This window comes from Dendrobium catenatum, unplaced genomic scaffold (genome assembly GCF_001605985.2).
Source record: "Dendrobium catenatum unplaced genomic scaffold, ASM160598v2 fragScaff_scaffold_1557, whole genome shotgun sequence".
Classification (NCBI taxonomy): Eukaryota; Viridiplantae; Streptophyta; class Magnoliopsida; order Asparagales; family Orchidaceae; genus Dendrobium; species Dendrobium catenatum.
In genome coordinates, this window is record NW_021320019.1 from 8,945,423 (window position 1) to 8,967,697 (window position 22,275).

The following is a 22,275-nucleotide window of genomic DNA, read 5'->3' on the forward strand; positions in this document are numbered from 1 at the left end:
TTGAGGTGGTCTTAGTAAATTTTTAATTTTTTATTAAAAAATTATCTTAAAAAAATAATAAGAAAGTTATTTCAAACAAAACCTAAGAACTCAAGGTGATGAATTTTTTTCTTAGTGTTAAAATAAAAAATTAATATAAGTGAGATTTTATTATAGAATCTTGATAAGAAATTTTTTAAATTTATCAACTAAACTAACTAGAACAAATGATGAATCTTATGAAAACCAGTAAAATTAAATGATTTCTATAATGCTCATTAAATAAATACTTTGAAAATCAATCATCATTTGCCTTAACTTATATCATTAAATTTAATCATATCCTCATTTAAAAACATTAAATGATAGATCTTCACTTATAAAATTAAACTTTTAGGCTAAGATTAAGTTCATCTACACACCAAATATTCATTAAAGAGTGATAGCATTGAGTGTAGCTTATCCTCATATCCTTAAAATTCAGCACACAACATAATAGTCATACAACCTACAAAAGATTTCCATAGGGAGCAATCATAATATAAGCCAAAGAAAATTCATTTCACACAAACTGGCACTTAATAAAGTCCTACACAAAGCACCTCCAAATACTACCAGACACTCTCATCAACTCGAAGACAGTAGCAAAGCACAATAGTAGCAGATGCAAAGCAGCGGATAAGGTTTCGTTTGGGATGGTTTTTTTACTGCTTCTTTAAACAGCTTTTTAATATAAAAATTAAATTTTTTGTACTAAAAAGTTGCTTTAAAAAGCAATAAGAAAGTTGTCCCAAACGAATCCTTAGTTGTGAACAAAAAAGGTGCTTAAGAAGAAAGGTATTTGCTCATCCAAGAGCTGAAGCGAGACCAAGCCAGTTCTATAGCTGCTGGATCATCATCATTCAATCCCATATCCTTCCTCCTCTGTTTTCCCTCAGGAGAATCGTTAAGGAAAGCATGACCAACTCCAGGATAGATGTAGACTTCAGAGGGCACACCAGAAGCTTTCAGCTTCTCTTCCAATTGCTTTGCAGCCTGAGGAAAAATTGATCGATGAGACCTCATGAAAATTGGCAATGGAAAAAGCTACTATGAAGCTAATTAACCAAGAACAGTTAAATTATGAAGGTTGATCCTTGAGTTCTTTATTTTAGGACTATTCCTTGATTTATCCTAATTTCTACGATAGTTCAAAGCAATCCACTTCTTAGTTTTTTTGGAAACAAATGTAATGAATTGCTTGGTTTTGCTAATTTATACAAACCAGCTATAGTCTTCAGTAGAAGGAAGGTGTTTTTAACTGATTTTGTGATTATAAATAGAGATCTGCAAGATGTATTTAACTCAGTGGAACTAAATGTAAATTCAAGTTGGAAGTAGAATTCCAACTATTTCCAAGAATCAACTCATTGATTAATGAGTGGCGTTGAAGAATTCTAAAAGGGGTTATGTCTTCTGAATAAGCTTGAAGCTTGTTTTTTAGTGAATTCTTTCATTTCTTTATTTTTCATTTACTTTTTCTTTTTCATCATTTTCAATATTGGTTTGAAAGGGAGATTGTATTAAGTTAGATTTACTAAAATTTGGATTTATTTCGAATGCATGGTTTTCTTGACCCTAATTTCAAGATTAGTTTCTCCTCTTCCATTTTCAATAATTATTGGTTTGAAAGTGATATTGTATTTAGCTATGTTAGCTAAAATTTGGATTTTTGTTAGAGTTTGTGGTATTGTGATCCTAAATCTCATTGATCATTTCTAATAGAAGACATTAGTCTTTTCATTTGAAATTATTTCTAACATGTTATTGATTTTAATTATGATAATCAATAATTATTTTAGATTAATAGTTTGTCCTAAGAGTTTTAAAGTGCTTGTTACATGATTTCCTACACATTTAAGATTCACATTAGAAACCCTAGCTAAGAAATTCTACATCACAAATCCAAAATTATAATAACTAAATAAATAGTTATCAAATAACTGAAAATTAAGAAATTTAATCAAATAACTACGCTTGAAATAAATAATATTTTTTGGTTATTGGTACTGATGTCCTTATCTTACTAGTGCTGAGAAGCTTTCCCTTGTTGTTTTTTGGTCATTATCCTATGATTCTTATTGAATAACTCTTTATTGTTAATATGATATATTGTGAGGTTTGAAAAAAGATTCCTTGAAAGAGCTACCACACATATCGAGGAATTCAAGAAAATTTGATTCTTTGTGCAAGAGAGGTCCTTATTCTTCTCTGGGTCTCTCGGTTGCTCTCACTCTCAGTTTGTAAAATTCCAATTTAGTCCTAACCAAACAAACCAATTGTAATCTTTTTCGATTATATGTTTATCTCGTCATTTTCTTGTTCCCAAGTAATTCTTATATGGAATAATGACAAGCCAATAAAAATGATCCATGTTGGGAGAGTAAAATGGTTGGTAATGGGAAAACTCTTCCAAATATATTGGCGTGCACTTGGGGAAGAGAGCTTGACATTTTAAGTCAAGAGAAGAAAAAAAAAAAACATGGAAAAGATCAATTGTAAAACAATTTGGATTTTTAGGATTTCAAATTAGCAAAGTTTTCTCTACCTTTCATGAAAGAAGAGTGAGAATTCCTAAGATCATCATTGAATATATGAATCAAACTAAGTCTATTATAGATATCCAAACTAAGCAATCTTTTTTTAGAAGTAGATTCACTCCATGAATCTAGTTCATAAAGGGAGAGAATGAAGGGTGGATTTACAAGTAGATGACTTCATTAAGAATGCATGAATATATTAATGAGAAAATGTCGATGTATGACAATAAAACATACATGAATCTAACCCTTCATTAAGGAAGAGTGAGAATTCCTAAGATCATCACAGAATATATGAATCAAACTCAGCCTATTATAGATCTTCAAATCAAACAACCTTTTTTTATAAGTAGATTCACTCCATGAATCTAGTTTTCTCAATCAACATAGTAAATAACGTTCGTTGTATGATGAGCAAAACATTATAGATAAAGTAAAACCATATTTTTTTTCTGGTGACAACTAATGCATCAATTTAGATGCCAATTCTTTGAAATATATGCATGACAAAGCAATGAATTATTCTGTAATATCCACTCAAGATTTTACAAACTAGTTTCTAGCCCCGAGAACAAAGCCCTGTCATGTTATATGATTAATAGTGCAAAGGAAAAAAATTAAAATTTGGATATAGAAAGATGTAGAGTTCTCGAGTGAAAGGATGATCTTACTGTAACATCTGAGAAACCAACAAAGGAATCAAGTTCTCCAAAGTGAGCTTGCACGGGTGCCTTTGCCTTTGCAGCATCTGCAAGTTCTGCAGAAGGTGCACCATAGAAACCCACAGCTGCATCAACTTCAGGAACTAAAACAGCACTGGCAATGGATAGGGCACCTCCCATGCAGAATCCAGTTACACCAACCTGAACAAATAAATCAGACAAGTATGTTTGACTTCACATGAGCAGCATGAACAAATCATTCTTGTAAAGAAGTTCCAAAGCAAGCCCCCTTCAGGATAATCAATCAAACAAGAGATGAATAATGGCAAAACATATAAATAAATCAGTAATCATTTTAGTTTTGCCAAAAAAAAAAAAGAGAGAATACAACTAAAGCATTCAGAAAGAAACGTCATAGAAATTGTCAATATATGTAGGCTGCAAGCATCAGTAACTAAGGGAACAAAATATAAAAAAATCCGTCTCATCTGAAAACAGACAAAATGGACTCAAACAAAACAATAATTATGTTGCTGGGTACGTGCATAATCTATCCTATATCGCAAGAAAAATACAAGATTATAAATGATTCAATTAATGCCATTACTATGATAAAATGCTCTCTTAATAACATAGAAGGCATTTCCACAATAACTCAATATAGAAGTGGAATCCTTACATGCATGTTTTTGTACTTTGAAGAAACACGTTTGGTGGGCAGAATAAGGCTTCGTTTGGGACGGCTTTCTTATTGCTTCTTAAAGCAACTTTCTAGTAAAAAAAAAAATTAATTTTTTAACTAGAAAGCTGTTTTAAAAGCAGTAAGAAAGCCATCCCAAACGAAGCCTAAATAACTATTTGATAGGCCGGTTCACCCTGAACCGGCCTAGTCCTTTTCTACAGGAGGCGGAAACAGTCCGCCTCCCCTGCTCTTGTCTGCCCAAAGGGTGGGCCCCACTTGTCTACATGAATTCAAATTGAAAAGGAGGGGGCAGCTAGGGCTTGGGAGGGAAATTAGATTAGGAAAGCTTTTGTATTAAAGAGCATGAGAGGATTAGGAGAGATGATGTTTTGATTGATTGGAATTAGGGTTTCTTGGCGACTTGGGCTCTAGACTCTCTTATCTAGAGATTTGGGAGAGACAATCCTCCTCTCAAATTGAGGATCAATTGTATCTTGCTTTGAGTTTTGTTTCGCTTTGTTTCCACTATCGCAATCTATCTTTTCTAGATTGATTTGTCCAATTTTTTCATGTTTTTATTGCTGTTTTGAACCAATTATTGTTAGGGTTGTTTGCTAACTCAAGTAAATCCAATAGGATTACTTGCGAACTCAAGTATTTCCTATCACTATTCCACAAGTACAATGGTGTAGCTGCATTATTAGCATTAAAAAGTCAAATCATATGAAAATAAAAAGGGAAAAGAGGAAAGATACTATCATTTCAGGAATGGACTACCTACTTTATTATCTATGTATCATATTACAAAACATGGCAGAGCAACAAGAATCCGGGATCTATGATCTAAAGAATTTTGTTTCTAAATGAGAATAAATCTTCACAAATGCTCATGCAGGTAAAAACCTCATTTCCTATTTTGCAATAGACTTTATGAGCCTCCAAAATTCATTCCAATTGAGTGCTAAACAAGGAGCTAACTCTCTTACAGAAGTCTTGTGCTCATCACGTAGCCATGTTAAGTTTAATCAACTCCTTTCTAATATTTCTATATTAAGTTCATCTAAAAATTTAATTGATGCATCTTTTGCACCCTCCAACATAGTAACTCATTATCTAATCGGAAACAAATTGAGCAAAATCTAGAGAAATATATTATTATTAAATAAAAAAATAAAAAAATAAAAATTACGTTCTTTAATATCTATGAGTTAATACCTTAACAAGTCCCTTGATAAGTACTTAATTAGTTCTTAACAATATTACATTTAGACTGAACTTACTTAGTTAATATCTTGAATAGTAAATTAATCACTATTGAGGTTTTGGCTTAATTAATAGCTTAATTAATGCATATAATCTTCCATCAAAAGAAAGACACAATGATTCAACCAAACAATTTTCCCTCAATTCTAGTTCTTTCTGCTTTTAATTTTGATCCTTATTATTGGTTCATCTTCCATTTTTGTTGCCGATTTGTCTACATTGCAGTGGATTCAGACATTAAAAAAGTGGATGAACAAGTAAATACAATTATTGCTAATTAATCATCAAGCGTAATGATGCCATAATTACTGTTTATAATTATCTAATCTTCCCCTGATTAATTCTCAATATTTATTCATTACTTTTTGTTTAACTAATATAAGCAATCTCCCTTACTAATTAACTAGTGATTGGTTAGTTAGCCTCCTAATCAATGGTTCATGAGTTCCTAAGATAAAAGCATTCTTAAGTAGTGCTTGATTAATCATAGCTTAAAAATCATACAATTAGATGAAATTAATCCCTTAATTGATGCTTAATCATGCTGCTTAACTAATGCTTAATTAATTAATCCCTCAATCAATATGTCATGAGCACCATTGATTAACAAGTAAAATGCACGTGTTCTAAGCGCATGCGATGCTTTTAAAATTTTAAAAAATTGTACTTTTAATTCGAATATAATGTAATTATTTAAAATAATTAATCTAAATTGATTTATAGTTTAATAATTAATACATGAATTTTGCATATAACCAAATTATTTTTTTTTAAAGTATTTACTTAGCCCATAAATAGGCCCTTTATTAATACTTTATTAATCCATAGCATAATAATGCGGCCCCCAGATAAATTAAATCTTCAATTATTGCATAATTAATCCCTCATTCCTTGCTATCACATGACATTCAAGATTTGTTATCATTTACAATAGTTTTTACTTAATAAATTTGCAATTATCTGAATATAGCCTAATTAGATAATTAATGGATTTATAATCACTAATCCAAATGAGTTTAGTAATTGATATAGCACATCAATTGAATAAAAAATATGAGGCTAAGGTCCAATAACAAAAGCCTAAATCATAACCCAAGAAAATGCTAAAGCAAGAGCCAAATCAAGGCCCATTACAAGAGCTCACTCATGAAGAAATAATTCGTTAAGAGTTTTAATATTTAAATATCATATTTAACAACTAGAAGGTTTGAATTTTCTTCAGAAACATATATGATGTAAAACATAATTACATGGATGAATTGTTTTAAGGAATTTGCACACTTAATATTCGTAGAACAAATAATTATATCTTGATGGTGAATTTAAACGACGCAATAAAAACATAAAGAGCGGTAAGATAAGCTTAGGCCGAATCACACGGTAAAAGTTAAAATCAGAAAACAACAAGTTAATCTAACATTGCATACATGAATGGTTCAATGTAAATCCCTAAATTAACAATGAGATTAGGCACTATACACGAGTCCCTCACTCAACTCTCTAGTTCTCTAAGCGTAGCGGTGAAGAGCTTAACATGATCTTTGTGAGTCAAAATATTACCACAATTGAAAATAGACTAAGAAAATAGGAAACTTGGGGAAGAGTTCACCATAGACAAGTTCGCAGGTCTTGTTTGAGGTGCGCAGAGGAAGTTCCAAATTGTGGTGGTTGATCTTGGCGAAGTTCTGTGGGTGGGCAGCCGATGGAGACTTCCGGGCAACAAATGGGAGTATTCCGAATGGAAAAACAGCACTAGAAAGCTGTTGGATAGAATCCGTGGGAGGCTCACCTGGATCACGCCAATATCCTTCTATATTTGGGTAGCTGAATTAGGAAGGATTATATTGAGGCAATTATGTATCAATTAGAAGTTATTTATTTCTTTATTAAGACATATTGTATAGATCTATAAATAGGGATAATTTTGTATAATAAGTAGAAGGTATTTTTACCATTCTCCAATTCTATGAATTGTAACAATTTCGAATGCATGGTTTTCTTGACCCTAATTTTCAAGATTAGTTTCTCCTCTTCCATTTTCAATAATTATTAGTTTGAAAGTGATATTGTATTTGGCTATGTTAGTGAAAATTTGGATTTCTGTTAGAGTTAGTGGTATTTTGATCCTAAATCTCATTGATCATTTCTAATAGAAGACATTAGTCTTTTCATTCGAAATTATTTCTAACATGTTTTAGATTTTAATTACGATAATCAATAATTATTTTTGACTAATAGTTTGTCTTAATAGTTTTAAAGTGCTTGTTACATGATTTCTTACAAATTTAAGATTCACATTAGAAACCCTAGCTAAGAAATTCTAAATCACAAATCCAAAATTATTATAGCTAAATAAATAGTTATCAAATAACCGAAAATCAAGAAATTTAATCAAATAACTACGCTTGCACTAAAGAAATTTTTGGTTATTTGCACTGATGTCCTTATCTTACTAGTGCTGAGAAGCTTTCCCTTGTTGTTTGGCCAACCTTTTGTTTTTTGGTAATTATCCTATGATTCTTATTGAATAACTCTTTATTGTTAATATGACATATTGTGAGATTTGAAAAAAGATTCCTTGAAAGAACTACCAACCATATCGAGGTCTTCAAGAAAATTTGATTCTTTGAGCAAGAGAGGTCCTTATTCTTCCCTTGGGTCTCTCAGTTGCTCTCGCTCTCAATTGATAAAATTTCAATTTAGTCCTAACCAAACAAACCCATTGTAATCTTTTTTCGATTATATGTTTATCTGGTCATTCTCTTGTTCCCAAGCAATTCTTATATGGAAAAATGACAAGCCAATAAAAATGATCCATGTTGGGAGAGAGTAAAAGGGTTGGTAATGGGAAAACCCTTCCAAATATATTGGCGTGCACTTGGGGAAGAGAGCTTGACATTTTAAGTCAAGAGAAGAAAAAAAGCATAGAAAAGATCAATTGTAAAACAATTTATCATAACTGCACTTGCTACAAGAGAAGGGGGACTTTTAGGATTTCAAATTAGCAAAGTTTTTTTCTACCCTTCATGAACGAAGAGTGAGAATTCCTAAGATCATCATAGAATATATGAATCAAACTAAGTCTATTATAGATCTCCAAAACAAGCAATCTTTTTTTAGAAGTAGATCCACTCCATGAATCTTAAGTTCATAAAGGGAGAGAAAGAAGGGTGGGTTTTACAAGTAGATGACTTCAGTAAGAATGCATGAATATATTAATGAGAAAATGAAGATGTATGACCATAAAACATACATGAATCTAACCCTTCAATATGGAAAAGTGAGAATTCCTAAGATCATCATAGAATATATGAATCAAACTCAGCCTATTATAGATCTTCAAATCAAACAACCTTTTTTTATAAGTAGATTCACTCCATGAATCTAGTTTTTTCAATCAACATAGTAAATAACCTTCGTTTTATGATGAGCAAAACATTATAGATAAAGTAAAACCATATTTTTTTTCTGGTGAAATATATGCATGACAAAGCAATGAATTATGCTGTAATTTCAACTCAAGGTTTTACAAACTAGTTTCTAGACCCGAGAACAAAGCCCTGTCAAGCATACTTTAAAAACCAAACTCGGTATGAAAACGAATTCAAATCCAATATGATGCTAAGCTACAAACAAAAGATTTCCAAAACTATCAACCATGCCATTAGATCCATAAACACAATCATGAACACACTAAAGGAAAAAAAAATTTAGAAACACAATTGTGCAGCTAAAATAGTTATACCTATAGAATGAAGCAATTTCTCATTGACTAGACGCACTCGAATATAATCATGTTATATGATTAATAGTTGCAAAGGAAAAAAAATTAAAATTGGGATATAGAAAGATGTAGTGTTCTCGAGTTAAAGCATGATCTTACTGTAACATCTGAGAAACCAACAAAGGAATCAAGTTCTCCAAAGTGAGCTTGCACGGGTGCCTTTGCCTTTGCAGCATCTGCAAGTTCTGCAGAAGGTGCACCATAGAAACCCACAGCTGCATCAACTTCAGGAACTAAAACAGCACTGGCAATGGATAGGGCACCTCCCATGCAGAATCCAGTTACACCAACCTAAACAAATAAATCAGGCAAGTATGTTTGACGTCACAAGAGCAGCATGAACTAGTCATTCTTGTAAAGAAGTTCCAAAGCAAGCCCTTTAGGATAATCAGTCAAACAAGAGATGAATTATGGCAAAACATATAAATAAATCAGTAATCATTTTAGTTTTGCAAAAATAAAAAATAAAAAAGAGAATATAACTGAAGCATTCAGAAAGAAACGTCATAGAAATTGTCAATATTTATAGGCTTCAAGCATCAGTAACTAAGGGGAATAAAATATAAAAAAATCTAGCTCATCTGAAAGCAGACAAAATGGACTCAAACTAAACAATAATTATGTTGCTGGGTACATGCATAATCTAGCATATATAGCAAGAAAAATACAAGATAATAAATAACTCAATTAATGCCATTGCCATGATAAAATGCTCTCTTAATAACATAGAAGGCATTTCCACAAGAACTCAATATAGAAGCGGAATCTTTACATGCATGTTTTTGCACTTTGAAGCAACAAGTTTGGTGGGCAGACTAAGGCTTCGTTTGGGACGGCTTTCTTATTGCTTCTTAAAGCAACTTTCAAGTACAAAATTGACTTTCTTACTGCTTCCTAAAGCAACTTTCTAGTAAAAAAATTTTAATTTTTGTACTATAAAGTTATTTTAAGAAGCAGTAAGAAAGCCGTCCCAAACAAAGCCTAAATAACTATTCCACATGTACAACGGTGTAGCTGCATTATGGTTGTTTAGCATTAAAAAGTCAAATCATATGAAAATAAAAAGGGAAAAGGGGAAAGATACTATCATATGAAAATAACTACCTGCATTATGGTTGTCAATTCATTATCTATGTATCATGGTACAAAACATGGCAGAGCAATAATAATCCGGGATCTATGATCTTAAGAATTTAGTTTCTAAATGAGAATAAGCCTTCACAAATGCTCATGCAGGTAAAAACCTCATTTCCTATTTTGCGATAAACTTTATGAGCCTCCAAAATTCATTCATATTGAGTATTAAACAAGGATCAAACTCTCATACAAAAGTCTTGTGCTCATCTCGTAGCCATGTTAAGTTTAATCAATTCCTTTCTAATATTTTTATATTAAGTTCATCAAAAAATTTAATTGATGCATCTTTTGCACCCTCCAACAAAGTAACTCATTATCTAATCGGAAACAAATTGAGCAAAATCTAGAGAAATATATTATTATTAAATAAAATAATTACGTTCTTTAATAACTATGAGTTAATACCTAAACAAGTCCCTTGATAAGTACTTAATTAGTTCTTAACAATCTTACATTTAGACTGAACTTACTAAGCATTTTGTTAATATCTTGAATAGTAAATTAATCACTATTGAGGTTTTGGATTAATTAATAGTTTAATTAATGCATATAACCTTCCATCAAAAGAAAGACACAATGATTCAACCAAACAATTTGCCCTCAATTCTAGTTCTTTCTGCTTTTAACTTTGATCCTTAGCATTGGTTCATCTTCCATTTTTGTTGCCGATTTGTCTACATTGCAGTGGAATCAGACACTAAAAAAGTGGATGAACAAGTAAATACAATTATTGCTAATTAATCCTCAAGCGTAATGATGCCATAATTACTGTTTATAATTATCTAATCTTCCCCTAATTAATTCTCAATATTTATTCGTTACTTTGTGTTTAACTAATACAAGTAATCTCCCTTACTAATTAACTAGTGATTGGTTAGTTAGCCTCCTAATCAATGGTTCATGAGTTCCTAAGATAAAAGCATTCTTAAGTAGTGCTTGATTAATCATAGCTTAAAAATCATACCATTAGATGAAATTAATCCCTTAATTGATGCTTAATCATGCTGCTTAACAAATGTTTAATTAATTAATCCCTCAATCAATATGTCATGAGCACCTTTGATTAACAAGTAAAATGCACGTGTTCTAAGCGCATGCAATGCTTTTCAAATTTTAAAAAATTGTACTTTTAATTCGAATTTAATGTAATTATTTAAAATAATTTATCTTAATTGATTTATAGTTTAATAATGAGACAATCACAATAATTAATACATGAATTTTGCATATAACTTAATTATTTTTTTATTAAGCACTTACTTAGCCCTTAAATAGGCCCTTTATTAATACTTAATTAATCCAAAGCTTAATAACGAGGCCCGCAGATAAACTAAATCTTCAATTATTGCATAATTAATCCCTCATTCTTTGCTACCACATGACATTCAAGATTTGTTATCATTTATAATAGTTTTTAATTAATAAATTTGCAATTACCTGAATATAGCTTAATTACATAATTAATGGATTTATAATCACTAATCCAAATGAGTTTAGTAATTGATATAAAACATCAACAACATCAAGCCTTTATCTCACTACGTGGGGTCGGCTACATGAATCCTTTTTTCTCCATTGTGTCCTATTAAATGTCAAATTCTCGTTTAAATCTAATAAAGAAAGGTCATTCCTAATATTTTCTAACCAAGTCTTTTTAAGTCTGCCTCTACCTTTCTTAACATAAGTCAAATCTATTACATCTACTCTCCTAACCGGGTCATTGGAAGGCCACCGTTTTATGTGACCAAACCATCTAAGGCGACTCTCTCTAATCTTATCTTCTACTGGAGCTACTCCAACCTTTTCACGTATATGCTCATCTCGTATCCTATCTCTAAGGGTAAAGCCACTCATCCACCTGAGCATCCTCATCTAACCCATTTAATTTCCTGAATGCACAAAATATTTATCTTCCTATAAATCATAATATTTATTAATTCCATTAATTTTCCAGTAAGGGAACCTATATTCCAAGTTTCTATCCTAATTTTAGTTTCATGGACTAGCTTCTTTGCCCACATCTGTCCTTGATGTGGGAACCCTTGCCTATTTAACACTGCACCCGGGCGCCGGTGCAGCGGCCCTTGCACACTTGTCACTGTATTCAGGCCATACAGCGTGTCGCTTCCAGGGACGCCCTAGCATTAACACAATTTCTTAAAGGATTCATATCATTATTATTCGACAAGTTTTATGCTGATTGTCGACTACTTAATGCAACACTCCATTTTTCTCATCCAGGACTTGGGACTTGGCAACAGTAGTGTTAATTGATATGAAACATCAATTGAATAAAAAATATGAAGCTAAGGGTCCAATTACAAGAGCCTAAATAAGAACCCAAGAAAATGCTAAAGCAAGAGCCCAATCAATGCCCATTTAAATAGCTCGCCCATTTCAATAGCTCACTCATGAAGAAGTAATTAGTTAAGAGTTTTAATATTTAAATTTCATATTGAACATCTAGAAGGTTTGAATTTTCTTCAGGAACATATACATGTTAGCCATTTAATAGAGATAATATGAATTAATAAAAGTGGTTGGCACATTCCTCCATTAATTCCCACCTACTCTCTTTCCCATAAAAAATGTTCTATTAATTTTGAATTATGATAGTCATTTTAACTCTATAAATAGTGTTGGTATGTAAGGAGAAATTTTAGCATTGATTAGTGCTCGGTGACCTACTTTGACAAAATTTGGTGGGATTGATTAGTTATCTTTTATCTTTATTGTTATTATTCTCAAATCATCTTCTAAATCTCTTTAGCATCTTGGCCTATAGGCTATCCATCTTTTAAGATCAACCATTCATAACTCAAGTCTTAAAAAAAAGTCAACCCAATATTCTTCAAAGCCCTAGAGCTTGTTTAGGCACCTTTGTACCTAATTTTGTTCTTCATACCACTACAAAGCCTATAGCTTCCACTCTAGATCATAAGTTCACATCATAATATAAATATGATCATCCACTATCATTTTAACCATTTTTCCAACTAAAAATTCATTCCATAAAGTGAGCTTACAAATCAGCTCAAATTAATTCAAACAAGACTAGTCTTGGTATTCCTTTGACTATACTCCTATAAAACTCTTATCTTTATACCGAAATCTACAAATCACTTCGTAAATAATAAACTACATATTTCTAAGCATTTCTGTTACCTAATCTCATCAAAAGGGCCTCCCATATTCAAAATTTTCTCAGTCACATATATACATGCATAAATGAACATTTATGTTAGATAACTTGATGAAAAAATGAAATAGAAGTAAATGCATAAGAATAATTGCATATAAGATTTTTTTTTAATTAATAGACTGGCTCAACATAGCTCTAGAATTCACTCAAATTAGATCAATTTTAACTAGACTCGGCTTGAGTCAAAATCAAAAGTTTTGATTTCATGTTGAGACCGACTCACTCAAAATCAACTTTATAACACCCCAAAAATCCAAGCATATTTTTTATTTTCTAATCCCATAATGCCTTAACTGCTTACAAATGGCTTCTAAAGATTAATATGAATTGCATATAGCTGCACCAAATAGTTTTAAAGAGTAAAATCAACTAGGTTTACAGACTAGAGGATAATTAAAATATAATAAATCAAAATTCATTTACTTAGTTTACTTGAAAACAAACAACCCTCACTTGCAAGTTGCAACCAAGCATCTCCTAAGCAAATTGACATCAGCTGAACAGAATGAGCAAGGCAAAACTATGACATACTAAGAAGGAAATGCATGCAAGTCCCATAAGAAGGGAATATTAATAAATGACTAATATCTATATCATTCTTCATCACATGATTACTTGATAAAATATACAAAGACAGTCAATATTACCTTGGGTGAACCATTGGCTTTGAGCCATTGAACTGAAGCACCAATATCCTTGACTGCACCTGGCCAGTCCAAGCCACCCATCAAATGCTGTGCTTCAGCAACGTCAAGACCAACCTTTCCACGGTATAAACTGACACCAGAAAAAAAAAAAAATGCCCAAGTTAACATAATCATTCTATATAAGGTATCTTTAGCAATAAGTACGATTAGTGATAAGTTGCTTCAAGTAGATAGGTATCAGAGGCCATTGACAGATTCTGGGTAACAACTAACAACATCCTCTTTCATCAAATGACAATAACTATGCTAACCTACGCTTAAAGTGAAGTTCGCAGTTTAATGGTCGATGAAGAGAGGGCGGAGGGCTTACTCCGGAATCAGAGCTCTGTAACCAGGAGCCAAATTCGCAATCTTCTGAGCATGGTTCTTGACCTCGAAATCAACTCCCCACCACTCCTGAACCACCACAATTCCCGGTGCATTTTCTTTCCCAACAACATACGCATCAAAGGTCTAAATACGAAATTTCACCAAATAAATAAATAAATAAAAGATATTTACCAACAGGAACATCAAATCGAAGCTAGCCAACCAAAAAATGCCGAATCTTTGCGATATACGAAGTTTCAGAAAGGAAAATCAATCGAAGATGGCGAATCGGCATTCCAGCAAACACCTGAAGGGCGACCGGATGGGAAGGAGTAGGATTGACTTACAGTATCGTCGCGCTGGATCTGAACCTTCAGGAAGGGCTCGGCAGCGGAAGCCATGTACCGGGTGGCGTAGACGCGGGAGAACGTCGGCGTAGAGATAAAGCAGGCGAAGTTGGCAGCTACGGCGGGTCGCGAGAAGGAATGGAGCGCTCGGCAAAGAAGCGACTGTGTCGATGCCATCCAGTTCTCACGGTTTGGTATTTAAAGATTCGGCGGAGAGGGGACATTACTGTACTAGCAGAAGTAGGTAAGAATCGAGGCACACACTAGAGTGAGGGTGAGCTCTGAGACGGCAGGAGAATATACCGTTAGGCGTGGATAAATTCAGAATTTTTATTTTACATAGCTCACCTTGGTGGTTGGTAGAGGTTCGAGACTTCGAGTATGCATGATGTGTGTGATTCTGATTTAATTGACCTAAATGTTTTAAAAATAAATGATTATTAGTTTTTTATTAGTATTTTGTCGGGTGAGCAAATTTTGGTTTCATTTGGATGATTTTTTTTAATGTTTCTTAAAATAATTTTTTAGTATAAAAAATAAAAAATTTACTAAAAAGCCACTTTAAGAAACAGTAAAAAAGTCATCTCAAATGAAGTCTTAATAGTAATGCAATACGAGAGATCTATTTGGGATAGATAACAATTATAATTTCATTTGAATACTATTTTTTGTTATTTTTAAATTTTTTGATGAAAAATTACTTACCACAATCATAATTGTGAAGTTTTTCTTTCCACAATAATTTTATAAGTGATTTTTAAAAAATACTAGAGTCATCCCAAATCGGTCTTAGACTTCAACATGTTTTAATCGATAGACAAAGCTCTCAATTAATACATAAGATGAATTATATAATAATCTTTATTTTATACATATATATACACAGCGATAGAGTTTTAATTTTACGTCTTAATATTGCACGGATATCCAGCTCACACACAGAGAACTCAAGATTTTTTACGAGGAAAACCCTGGAAAGGGAAAAAACCACGGGGCCTAGCCCAGTTGAAAAGATTTCACTAGAGTTTGAGTTGAGTATAGTGGGTCGGCTCGTCCTTGAGGACGATCAGATTATAAATGTCAACCGTATGGTTGAAGTCTAGTGTTAAATCTGACGTCACTAGAGTTTGAGTTGAGTATAGTAGGTTCGACTTCGGTTGCCGGTGCAATAGAATAGGCAGGAGTACATTATGGCAGGATCAGTCACCTGGGCAAACCAACCCAAAAACAAGAAGAATTGTGCTATGCCCCCCCTCGATATCCCTATAGAGCGAAAGAGCTGCTGCCTGGTGATCCCTAGGTTGCAGCACGTCCGGTTCCGGTCGTGAACTCCTCGCGCGGCTGCCGCCGTTTCTAGGACCGACCGACGCCTCACCAACACAGGTACCTACGTAGTGTAGTGGGCGTCAGTTTGTAGTACGACAGTGACTTGGCAGAACTCTGGCGTCAGTTGATGGTGGCGGAGTTTAGGGCCTCAAGTGGTGGTCTGACGAAGTTCAGGCCCTTAGGTGGTGGTCTGGCAAAGGTGATGGCCCCAGTCGGTGGTTCGGTAAAGGTGAGGGCCTCAGGTGGTGGTCCAACGAAGGTGAGGGCTTCAAGCGGTGGTTCAGTGGGTGTGAGGGCCTCATATGGTGGTCCGACGAAGGTGAGGGCCTCAAGTGGTGGTCCGGCGAGGGTGAGAGCCTCAGGTGGTGGTCCAGCGAGGCGAGGGTCTAAAGTGGTCGTCCGACGAGGGTGAGGGCCTCAAGCGGTGGTCTAGCAAAGGCGAGGGCCTCAGGTGATGGTCCGGCAAAGAGGGAGGCCCTCAGGTGGAGGTCTGATGAGGGTGAGGGCCTCAAGTGGTGGTCCGGCGAAGGCGAGGGCCTCAAGTGGTGGTTTGACGAAGGAGAGGGCCTCAGGTGGTGGTCCGGCGGAGTAACGATGTCAGGCAGTGGTCCGGCAGAACTCAGGCGGTGGTCGAGGAGGATCTTATTCCTTCTCTTCTTTCTTCGGTCCCCTTTTCAAATGAGGGGTCTATTTTTTTATGGACATTTGAATGACTTAGTGATGTTGGAATTCAGTGATCTTGGGCTTGTTGGATTTGTCTCGTTGAGCCGCTCGATTCGACTATAAGAACATTATGTTTGAAAACCATTTGGTAATCCAAATTGTGGTTTGAACCTTCCAACAATGCTTCTAACCCTTGATTCTCGTTTGAGCTCGGATTGGGTTGGATTTGGTGTCGTTTGGTTCGTATTCTCAAGACGCTCAGTTGGACTATAAGTTTGCTGGAATCGGAGTTTGGATGGTCCCAATTTTAATTTTGGAAATTTCCAACTTGATTTTGCATCGAGATTCGTGCCCGATCAAGATAATTTTTTTATTACATATCAAGAAATATTATATGGCAACTCAGCAGTACCAAGTTGATCATTTAAGCAATTAATAGAAGTAATGATGTATTTTATAACGTTACTATTCTTTTTTTCTTTTTTAATCTTATGATAAATTAGTTTAAGATAATCCTCATCTTTAGAGAGTCAAACACATTTGCCTCTTTATTTAATCCAAATGATGTTACATTTGGTAGAATGGATTAAATTTTCTTGAATGATAAGTGCTTGCTGAAGTAGAGAGGGCTGCTTTTCAAATGGTTATAATCAATGTGTTGCCCCTTGCTTAAGCTAAAATTAAATTGTTTTTTAAAATGTCATGGAAAGAGTTCCAATTAGTAGCTTTTAAATATTTTTAACTTTGGTGAATTGAACATAAAAGGCAAAAGATGATATTGAGCAACTGAAATATCTTAGTTTTGATTTCAAAAAATTTATAGTCAAACTAAGACTTCGTTTGAGACATCTTCCTTACTGATTTCTAAAGTAAATTTTTAGAACAATTTTTTTTTAATTAGAAAATTTTCTATTAGAAAGCTGTTTTAGAAAATAGTAAGGAAGCAGTCCCAAACAAAACCTAAATGTCCTGATAAGGCGGAAAAAATAACACTTCCTATTTAAGTAGAAATGAATTCAACTCAAGCATTTGAAATATAGTTAAAATTTTTAGACATAAATTAAAGGATTGAATGATCTTTAAATTATGTATACTTATGATCAAATCCTTTTAATATTCTTTGGAAATTGTGTTGAGAAAGATGAGGAGGAGTAAACACCACAATGATGAAACAACAAAGAAATTAAAAGCATCGAAAAGTAAATGACAACAAAATTTAATATGGAAAAATTCAAAATATGAAAAAAATCACTGAGCTACACCACACCAAGAAATCCACCGTAAAACTTGAGAGAAATGAGTACAAATCTCTCTTGTCTCACATTCTTTTTTTACTTCTCTTCTCACATATCGTTCTTACACTTGCCCTAGTCAAAAATACAAAGAGAAAGCCAAGGAAACCCCGAGGGATGCAATCATTTAGAAAAATAAGATATAAATGATTCAGTCTATCTCGCAGTGCTGAAACACCAATTTGAGGCGTTGCGACGTTCAATCATATGTATTGCACAGCTAAGACGTCATATCTAGGCCGTTGCGGTGCTCTGCTCTTTGTGGTTTAACACTGGGGTGCTCGGGTACACAGTGCCGGGGCACTCAGTTATGGAGCTTTGAGGCATTAAATGGGAAAAAAAATTCAAGCTGGGGGTAAACCCCCTGCACCCCCACCGAACAAGACAAGCTTTAAAATCTAAGATAACAAAATAATCAAATTGATCAATACAATCAAATTCCACATCTAACAAACTGCCCATGGGTCTATTCCAAAATGTTTGTCGTTTAAACCTTCACCAACATCTTAAGGGTTCACACGCCGCCCTTGTAGACATCCTTTTACATCAATTAAAAAAATATAATGCTCAAGTTTAATAAATAATAAATTTAATAATAGCATGTTGTAACTGAACATCAGATACAAACTGCCTTCAAAAATTAATATGCCAAATAACTAAATGCACAACATAGGTTTTCCTGAAATTGCAAGAGACGAATGTGTTAAACGAATGCGTTGGCCTTCAAATAGGAGAAATTATTCATCCAGTGTCGAATCAGAACGCATCACATCACCCACTACACGACCGTGGTACATAACAAAAAAAATGACGTGGTGCATTATGATTCACCTCCGGATGGCATTCGTATCCGCACAGAATAACTTTACCTCAAATAGTGGTGGTGAACATGAAATTTAGCAAATTCATATAAAATGAAAGCGAGAATTACATTGAACACACAACTCTCCTTGGCCTATTGGTTGAGAGCTTAGGCTTCCAACTAAGAGGTCCAAGGTTGGTGGCGTGGAGCAAGGGCTATTCGTTGTATCGGCGTTGTTCTGCTGTGAAAGCTGTGGATGGGGTTAGGGTTCTTGAAGCGGCGAAGGATGAGAAGCCGATCATTGTTATAGATAATTACGATAGTTTTACTTATAATCTTTGCCAGGACGACGAACATCTATTGTGTGTAAGTTGTTGAAATCAAGTCATTGAATTCCATTGATGCTTAGTTGAGAGTTGAAATTACAATATTGATGTATCTGCTAAAGTAATGATTGATGTAATACCAAACTACCGAGCACAAGAAGGAATATGGAATACCACATCCCTTTTTGTTTGCAGTACATAGGAGAGCTTGGAACTAACTTCAAGGTCTACCGTAATGATGAGTTCACTGTAGACGAAATAAGAAGGATGAATCCTAGAGGTATACTAATTTCTCCAGGGCCGGGTGCACCGAAAGATTCCGGAATATCCTTACAAACTGTTCTAGAACTTGGCCCCTCTATTCCACTGTTTGGAGTTTGTATGGGCTTGCAGTGCATTGGAGAGGCTTTTGGAGGAAAAATAGTGCGATCTCCTTATGGTGTTGTACATGGTAAAGGCGCACTTGTTTATTATGATGAGAAGCTAGAGTATAGTTTATTCTCTGGCTTACCGAACCCTTTTAATGCTGCTAGATATCATAGCCTTGTGATTGAAAATGATAGTTTTCCTGACGACATTCTGGAGATTACAGCATGGACTGAAGATGTACTTATTATGGGTGCTAGACACAAAAAGTATAAGCACATCCAGGGAGTGCAGTTTCATCCAGAGAGTGCCATCACCACAGAAGGGAAACGAATTGTTCACAATTTTCTCATGTTGATAAAGGAATTTGAGGCTGAAAAGAATGCATAGTGATTTTCTCTCTTAATTGAAGAGACTTCAATCTGAGTTCAGTCTCAGATTTTATGTGAATTTTGAGATAATTGCTTCGGTCATATGCTTCATGCTTTAGTGGACTTGTTGAAGAAGAATTATTTCGATCATCACTTTGTGCTTTATGAATTTGTTGAATAATTTGAAACCATCATCATAAGGTAAACGAATTGCTCACAATTATAAAGGAATTTGTGGCCGAAAAGAATGCATAGTGATTTTCTCTCTTAATATCTCTTCTGAATTTCTATTGGGAGTTCAGTTTACAAAATGTTTCAGAATTCTCTGCAAGAAATCTATATTTTTTTGCAGTATATTAAACAATTTGTTGTCCCATAAAAAAAAAATATTGATTATATCAATGATAAAGAAACATTAATAATCGTTACGGATTAGAATTTTGTAATTGCATAACAATATTATCTCTAATTTCAACCATCTCATCTGTGCCTTCTCCATCTGCGAAATTTGGGCTGACATCCATTCTAATGCTTTCATCAAGAAGTTGCCCTATTCTATATTAGAGATATTATTATCCACCATCATAGAGATCTTCAAGCTGTGAGATGGATTCATTTTATTATCCACCATCATAGAGCATTTTGGGCATTTCTCTCCTAAAAATCACAAGCAACGGGCAAACCACCGGCTCGAGATAGATTTCAATATTTTAAATTAAACAAAGTTAAAAAAAAAAATTGAATATTTTGGTGCTTTTTAACGCCTTGAAGCAGTTAGAAAGCTACGCCAAATGAGCCAGAAGTTGTTTTCTCTATAGTAACTTCACAATTAGCTTTATGTAAAGCTACAGTTGTCTCAAATAGATCCTAAATATGATTGAGTTGATAAGCTTCTATTTAAGGGGGTTTAATGATCTATGCAAAGAATTATCATATGAGGAATATATTGTTAAAATATATGAGTATTTAGGTTTCATCTCTCACAACAAATAGATGAAAAATATATTGATATTAACATAGCAAGTGGTTAACTTTCTCTCATAGGATTAAAATTTTTAGTTGACTATAAAATTTTTGATACTGTGGTATCAGACAAGGTGATAGGTAAGATTTAGACTTCGTTTAAGATGACTTTTTTACTGCTTCTTAAAGCAATTTTTTAGTACAAAAGTTAAAATCTTTGCACTAAAAACAACTTTAAAAAACAGTAAGAAAGACAATCCCAAACGAAGCCTTAGAATATTAAAATGATTCGAAAAGTATTATAATTAATATACACAAAAGCTGTTAATTTTCATGAGCCAATATAGCAATACAATAAGTAATGAGGAACCAAGCAAATTAAACAAAATTATTAACCAACTAGAGTTTGCTCTTATTGCTAATTTAAATTCTACAAGCAAACATTAATAGCAGATCATCAACCAAACTGATAGAAGTTACAGAGACGAGCTACGTTAAAAAAAGCACTAACAAACATTCCATGAAAATTCTAAAGCCAGAAAGAATCCATAATGACATTAATTAAGCAAATTACAATGGCTATTCTACAGGCGAGTGGTGGCACATATGCAGATAGATCCTGTGCAAAGAATGGATCAAATAATTGAAGAAACCCAGAGAGGGTTCAAGAAACGAGCATAACAGAGAAAATGTAAATTGTATTATTGATCATGCAGTGTTACAGAGAAATAGAAGTGGTTAAATAGATACAGGAAGAATAGAACCTAACGGCTAGTACACGTGTCGACTTCCTATAGGGTTAATTATGAGTTGATTTATTTGCATTCTTCTAACATTCCCCCGCAAACTGATGATCTAGAAGAGATAGTCAGTTTGGATCTTAAATCTTTGAAGCGAGCCGTTGAAAGAGGCTTGGTTAGGATGTCGGCAATTTGATCTGTTGTGCTGATAGGTAGTAGCCGAATGGTATTGTTTTGAATGTGATCGCGGATAAATCGTTGATCAATTTCAATGTGCTTGGTGCGCGCGTGGAAGACAGGATTGTTAGCCAATGCTATTGTGGACGTATTGTCGCAGAAGACGTCTACAGGCTGATGGTGGTGAATGCGGAATTCTTCAAGCAGTCTTTTAATCCAAATTGTGTCTGCGGTGGCTGAAGCGAGTGCCCGGTATTCAGATTCAGTGGACGATCGTGATACCGTTTGCTGCTTCTTGACGGTCCAAGAAATTAAGGTCTTGCCTAGAAAAGTGCAAAAACCAGATGTGGATTTTCGGGACACAGGATCTGAAGCCCAGTCGGCGTCGGAGAAAGTCCAAAGCGTGAGATCAGAGCTGTAGATCGGAAGTCCGAAATCTGTGGTTCCTTTGATGTACCTTAATAGCTTCTTTAACATGAGCATGTGCTGCTTGCTGGGATCGTGCATATGCTGAGATAACGCATTAACAGCGTAGGATATGTCTGGTCTCGTAAGAGTTAAGTATTGTAGAGAACCAATTATTTGACGATATCGTTGA

At 34.0% G+C, this 22,275-nt stretch overlaps 2 protein-coding genes across 2 annotated transcripts; one reads left to right on the forward strand and one right to left on the reverse strand.

The window, feature by feature from the left end:
* Positions 1-407: 407 nt before the first annotated feature.
* LOC110113586 (protein usf) lies at positions 408-14,865 on the reverse strand. Its single transcript, XM_020846229.1, has 5 exons — positions 14,652-14,865; positions 14,306-14,448; positions 13,936-14,065; positions 9,049-9,240; positions 408-1,014 (listed from the first exon to the last, which is right to left on the reverse strand). The coding sequence occupies exons 1-5, from the start codon at positions 14,826-14,828 to the stop codon at positions 805-807; spliced, it is 852 nt and encodes a 283-aa protein (XP_020701888.1). The 5' UTR covers positions 14,829-14,865; the 3' UTR covers positions 408-804.
* Positions 14,866-16,104: 1,239 nt separating this feature from the next.
* LOC110113585 (anthranilate synthase beta subunit 2, chloroplastic-like) lies at positions 16,105-20,173 on the forward strand. The gene is made up of 4 exons (XM_020846228.2): positions 16,105-16,296; positions 18,226-18,287; positions 18,920-19,079; positions 19,256-20,173. The coding sequence occupies exons 1-4, from the start codon at positions 16,105-16,107 to the stop codon at positions 19,814-19,816; spliced, it is 975 nt and encodes a 324-aa protein (XP_020701887.2). The 3' UTR covers positions 19,817-20,173.
* Positions 20,174-22,275: the final 2,102 nt, after the last annotated feature.